Source organism: Mauremys mutica, chromosome 13, assembly GCF_020497125.1.
Source record: "Mauremys mutica isolate MM-2020 ecotype Southern chromosome 13, ASM2049712v1, whole genome shotgun sequence".
Classification (NCBI taxonomy): Eukaryota; Metazoa; Chordata; order Testudines; family Geoemydidae; genus Mauremys; species Mauremys mutica.
Window position 1 is genome coordinate 43164256 of NC_059084.1, and position 6732 is coordinate 43170987.

Consider the following 6732-nt stretch of genomic DNA (forward strand, 5'->3'; position numbering starts at 1 on the left):
TCTCACACATCCCAGCTGAGTGCTGTAACCACTGAGATATTGGGTATAATGGGACACTTCACCAAAAAAATCATATCCCCTGCTGACATTTGTGTGTGGCACTTCTCAGGGTACTCAAGGTTGTGAGATGCCTTGCCACTGCCTGCCCTTAGTGTGAAGCAATCTTTGTCTATGCCTGCTGTGGTTCTGCTCCTGGAAACCAACAGCCTCTGCCTTCCAGGTATCTGCAGACCTCACCTTCTCTGTGTAGGCTACATCTCAACCTCTGAGTCCTTGGAATACTCTCTGCAGTCTCCAGTCCCTGCCACTGGATGCTCACAGTAATTACCAAGTCTTCTGCCTCCAAAGAGACAGTTCACACGTTAGCCTGTTTGATCTAGCTATGCAGTCACATTTTGCTTAATGTTACAGCACTGAGATCTATTTCTGATGAAACAAAGAGTTTATTAACAGATTGGAGCGATACTGAGTAAGGGTCAGAACTAGAGACTGTGTCTAGACTCTGCTTAGACCCAACTGATTTCAAAGCATCTGCCTGGGGGACTCAGCCAGGGCTGTAACCTTGTGGTTTGTTTTTTACTGTTCAACCAGCTCATCTCTGCCGACCCCAGTTTCTTGCAGGAATGCTTGGCTTGTTTGTTCATTCAGTAACTCTTCATTGGTGCATGGATCCTGTCCCAGAGGAGCCATCCACTGAATGGAAAACTTGCTTCCCTGATGATGCCACAGGTACTCCATAGAATGTGGACATAATAAAAAGCTTTCTTGCTTGCTCAGTCATCAAAGGTTTTCAGAACAACCAGGGCTCGCTCCTCTCATATGGTCTGAGCTGACTGAAATGCCTGAAATTTCTCCCACAACACACTTTGTCACCTGTCACTGTTGAAACAACTCATCTAGAAAGACGACCAGTCTCACTCAGGTATGTGCTGGAAGGAAATAGCAGGAAAGTGCCCCCTAGTTTTCTAAATCCACAAATGCAAGTATGTTCCTGATGTTTGGAATTACTGATTTTCTTTCTTTCTTTCTTTCTTTCTTTCAAGTACATTATAAAAAAGGAGATGCTGAGTAAGAACTTGTCTACATGGCCCCGTGTTTTGGTCTACGGGGACATGAATTGCAGTGTACACTAGTATGGTGAGGTATAATTGTCCTGTGAGTACCCTGTGAGTTTAAATGCCTTGGACGTATTGGAGCATGAGCTTTCGTCGGTGAATACCCACTTCGTCGGATGCATGCATCCAATATGTCTGTTAGTCTATAAGGTGCCACAGGACTCTTTGATGCTTTTACAGATCCAGACTAACACGGCTACCCCTCTGATACTTAAGCAAAGGAAATTACCCAAGAACTTAAATAAGTATGAAAATGTTTCTCAGCCAAATATTTCAACCCGCTGTCTTGCAGACTCCAGGTGAAACTGCCGTATCAGTGCACAATCATCATCATCATTATTGTCACGGTCATCTCCCACATTTCTTCGTAGTTTTGTGTCATCTGTAAAATGTTGTCCCTGTCAATGCTCACCCTCCTGTCTGGATTGTTAATAAACATAGGATACAGAGGGACCTATACAAATTAGAGGATTGGGCCAAAAAAAACCTGTTGAGGTTCAACAAGGACAAGTGCAGAGTCCTGCACTTAGGATGGAAGAATCCCATTCACTGTTACAGATTAGGGACCGAATGGCTAGGCAGCAGTTCTGCAGAAAAAGACCTAGGGGTTACAGTGGATGAGAAGCTGGATATGAGTCAACAGTGTGCCCTTGTTGGCAAGAAGGCTAACGGCATTTTGGGATGTATAAGTAGGGGCACTGCCAGCAGATCAAGGGACATGATCATTCCCCTCTATTCAACATTGGTGAGGCCTCATCTGGAGTACCGAGTCCAGTTTTGGGCCCCACACTACAAGAAGGATGTGGAAAAATTGGAAAGAGTCCAGTAGAGGGCAACAAAATGATTAAGGGCTGGAGCACATGATTTATGAGGAGAGGCTGAGGGAACTGGGATTGTTTAGTCTGCAGAAGAGAAGAATGAGGGGGGATTTGATAGTTGCTTTCAACTACCAGAAAGGGGGTTCCAAAGAGGATGGATCTAGACTGTTCTCAGTGGTAGCAGATGACAGAACAAGGAGGAATGGTCTCAAGCTGAAGTGGGGGAGATTTAGGTTGGATATAAGGAAAAACTATTTCTCCAGGATGGTGGTGAAGCACTGGAATGGGTTACCTAGGGAGGTGATGGAATCTCCTTCCTTAGAGGTTTTTAAGGTCAGGCTTGACAAAGCCCTGTCTGGGATGATTTAGCTGGGAATTGGTCCTGCTTTGAGCAGGGGGTTGGATTAGATACTTCCTGAGGTCCCTTCCAACTGCTATGCTCAGGATTGTAAGTTCAATCCTTAAGGAGGCCACTTAGGGAATCTGGGGCAAAATCAGTGCTTGGTCCTGCTAGTGAAGGCAGGGAGCTAGACTCAATGACCTTTCAGGGTCCCTTCCAGTTCTATGAGATAGGTGTAGCTCCATATATCTCTATATATGATTCTATAAAATAATGGCACCAGCTCCTCTAGGGAACCTTGTGGTGCTTAAATTATTTCACTATGTGCAAAGCTTTTTCCTATATTTAAGAACCACAGTCGCTGCTCAAAAGGAGCTCATAGTCTCAGGTCAAATGAATACAAAGAAATCAAAGAAAGGGGAATAACAACAGGAAATTTCATTGAGTGTGAATCCAGAAGGGACCAATATATTATCTAGTCTGACCATCTTTATATTACAAGCCATTTCGTTTCACCCTGCTGTCTCGGTACATAGCCCAATAATTTGTGTTTGGCTAAGGCATAGCTTGCCGAAAGGTAGCCAGTCTTCATTTAAAGACATCAAGAGACTGGAAATCCATCTCTTGTTAGTGATTTCCTTATTAGTCTCTTCTTATCTTTAACCACCATCACTGTTAAAAAAAATTGTGCCTAACTGTCTAATTTGAATTTCTTTGACTTTAACTTCCAGACATTGGTTCTTGTTCTACCTTTATCCACTAAATTAAGGAGCCCTTTAGTACCTAGTATTTTCATACAATAGCAGGGTTGGAAGGGACCTCAGGAGATCATTTAATCCAACGTGCTGCTTAAAGCAGGACCAATCCCCAGACAGATTTTTGCCCCAAACCCCTAAATGGCCCCCTCAAGGATTGCGCTCATAACCCTGGGTTTAGAAGGCCAATGCTCAAACCACTGAGCTATCCCTCCCCATGAAAGTACTTAGTCATCTCTCAGTCTACCTTTTGATAAACTAAATGTCTTGAGCTCTTCGAGTCACTCAGAATTTGTCTATTCTTCCAGCTAAATCGGTACAGCTGTGATCAATGCAGCGGTATCAATTTAGCGGGTCTGATGAAGAGAAGCTAAGTTGATGGCAGAGCTTTCTTTCATCAAAGTCTGTACTTCACCTCCCCAAGAGACATTAGGTAAGTCAGTGGGACAGTGTGTCCTGTCGACATAGCGTGGTGTAGACACTATTGTAAGTTGACCTAAGTTATGTCAACTTCAGTTATGTAACTTATATATAAGAATGGCCATACTGGGTCAGACCAAAGGTCCATTTAGCCCAGTATCCTGTCTTCTGACAGTGGCCAATGCCAGGTGTCCCAGAGGGAATGAACAGAATGGGTAATCATGAAGTTCTCCATACTGTGTCACTCATTCCCAGATTCTGGCAAACAGAGGATAGAGACACCATCCCTGCCCATCCTGGCTAATAGCCATTGATGGGACCTATCCTCCATGAATTTATCTATTTCTTTTTTGAACCCTGTTATAGTCTTGGCCTGCATAACTTGGGTCAACATACAGCTTTAGTGTAAAGAAGCCCTCATGGTAAGGCATCATCTCAAATCATTTTGTGCACCCTCTCCAACTTTTTAGTGTATGCACAAGTCAGCTTTGATCATGGCGGGCAACACAGCAGAAATGGGGCTGTGAGAGGGACTTAAATGCGGGCAGAATAGGGGATTTCCGGATGAGTTTGCAGAGGTTTATGATACATGGTACCTGAACATGTGAGAATAGGACAAACAGAAGGACTATGAACTGGAGAGCATTGATGGAGTGGAAGGAACTGGAGGCAACAGAAAGCATGACAAGGGAGGATATACAGGGAAAGGCAGAGTTACTTAGAGCTTTTCAACTAGTGCCTAGAAGCTGAGCTTTGATACAATATCCAAAGGGAAGCCAATGGATGGATCCAAAGAGTGAAGAGCTGCTAAGTTTGTTACCTAATGAAAATTAGACCTTTAATGCTGCCCTTTCTTATCTCTCATACTTTGCTGCTCACCCTGTGACCTCAGCGATCCTTTCATAGCCTATTGTGAGGCACATAAAGGAATTTTGAAGGTCTAAATAAATGTCAACCCATTCTTCTTTATCTAATGTTTCAGTCACACATTCATGTAATTCTAACAGATAAGTGAGACCCAATTTTCCTTTGCAAAATTTGTGCTGCTTAGACACTATCATATCATGATCCTCTGGGTCTTCTATTAATCTATCTGTAATTGTTCTTTCAACCCCTTTACCGGGCTCATATGTTAGTCTTACTAGTCTTTAATTCCCTGGATCACCTCTAAGGCCTTTTAAAAATGTAGGGAAAACATTTGCTAGCCTCCAGTATAACAACTGATTCTATCAAACTAAGAGAATGCTGAAGTAAATTTCAAAAGAATTATTTTTTTCTTGAAATTATTCATTTAAAATTTTTATTCCCAAAGAGAAAACTTTCAGCTCTACTCCTCGTGTGGAGCGATACAAGACACCCTGCAGCTATTCTGTCTCCTTTTCCTGTATATTCCAGTGATGGAGAACCAGACTGAGATGAGCGAGTTCATCCTCCTGGGCCTGACCAATCAACAGGAGCTGCGGTGCTTCCTCTTCATTCTCTTCCTGATGCTTTACTTGGCCAGCATGCTGGGGAATGGGGCCATCATGGCCATGGTAATGGCTGAACCCCGGCTTCACACCCCCATGTACTTCTTCTTGGGCAACCTCTCCTGTCTGGACATCTTCTACTCAACAGTTACTGTGCCCAAGATGCTGGCTGGTTTCCTCTCAGGGTACCAGACCATTTCCTTCACTGACTGCCTGGCTCAGCTCCATTTCTTCCACTTCTTGGGCAGCAGTGAGGTCATTCTTCTGGCTGTCATGGCTTACGACCGCTATGTGGCTATCTGCAACCCGCTTCGCTACATGCTGGTCATGAACCCACAGGTCTGCCTGCTCCTGGCAGCAGCCACCTGGACCATCGGCTTCTTACATGCCCTGCTGCACACGGTCATGTCCTCCCGACTGCACTTCTGTGGCCGCAACCGTGTCCACCACTTTTTCTGTGACATCAAGCCCCTGCTGAGCCTGGCCTGCAGCAGCACCCGCCTCAACCTGAGCCTCCTCAACATCGTTACTGGGACCATCGCTCTGACTCCCTTCATCATCACACTCCTCTCCTACCTCTACATCATCTCCTTCCTCTTCCTGAAGGTCCAGTCATGGGAGGGCAGGAGAAAGGCCTTTTCCACCTGCACCTCTCACCTCACCGTGGTAGCACTGCTCTATGTGCCGGTCCTCTTCAATTATATGCCACACTCCATGGGAGGCTCCTCAGAAAGGGAGATGATCATCACCCTCATATACACCATCGTCACCCCAGTTTTGAACCCCCTGATCTACACCCTGAGGAACCAGGAGGTGAAATCTGCCCTGAGGAAAGCACTGGAAAGTAATCTTCTCCCTGGGAAAAAATGAATAAAGTAGAGACAATACTCAAAAAGTATTTCTGATATTGTCAAGGGAAGTGGAGAAATGGACAGTATATTGTAAGGGAAAATCCTGCAAGATGCACTTGAAAATACACTATATCGAAGCATATTAATTATTGGATATTTTACTATTTGCATTACAGTATTGCCTAGAAATTATACTCTAGAGAACCATTCTAATTGACCATTGTCATTATTAATTGTATTACAGCTATGCCTAGAATTCTACAATATCATTGATGTTAGTGTTTTTATTATGGTTGTGCTTAGTACATCTACTGTTGTGAATAGCAGTGGGCAGATATTTATTTTTCCCCAGCATGGAAAAGTTTAGTGAAAATGGTGTGGGGGGGTCATTTTTGGCTAAGTTTTCAGTGGAAAAATTTGACTGCTCATTGAGAACCTGAAAACCAAAAATGTTTTTGTTTCTCACAACCAAATATTGAAAAGAATATAGCTGAAAACTGTGGGGGGGGGAATTTGGGGGGGGATTTCAAATGATTTTTTGTAATATTTTGGTGAAAAATTGAACAGTTCAAAGGAAAGCAGACACATTTCATGAACAATTTTGTTGAGTCAAACCCCAGCTTTTCCTAAAAAGAATTAAAAAAAAAGATGGATAAGTTTAGATCAACTCCACTTGGGAACCATTATTATGAATTATTATGTTTATTAACGAGGATGCTAGTGATGATATAGAGAAGGTCATGACAGATTTTTGTTTTGACTGGACTTATAAACCTTCAGATTTAAGAAATGTAAAAATCACATACACTCATCATCAAAACATAGCATGGGCATTAAAAATGAAACAGTATTTTCATTTTTCATCTTGTCTTGGTGAAGATCAGGCTGAAGATGTCAAAACTGACCACTTTTTAAAATAAATGTTGAATGGAATGTTTGACCTTTATTTGGATCCCTGTTGACA

General features: G+C 43.1%; 1 protein-coding gene across 1 annotated transcript; it reads left to right on the plus strand.

Moving 5' to 3' along the window:
• Positions 1-4845: 4845 nt before the first annotated feature.
• On the plus strand, positions 4846-5787 carry LOC123347403 (olfactory receptor 12D1-like). The gene has a single exon (XM_044984819.1). The coding sequence runs from the start codon at positions 4846-4848 to the stop codon at positions 5785-5787; it is 942 nt and encodes a 313-aa protein (XP_044840754.1).
• Positions 5788-6732: the final 945 nt, after the last annotated feature.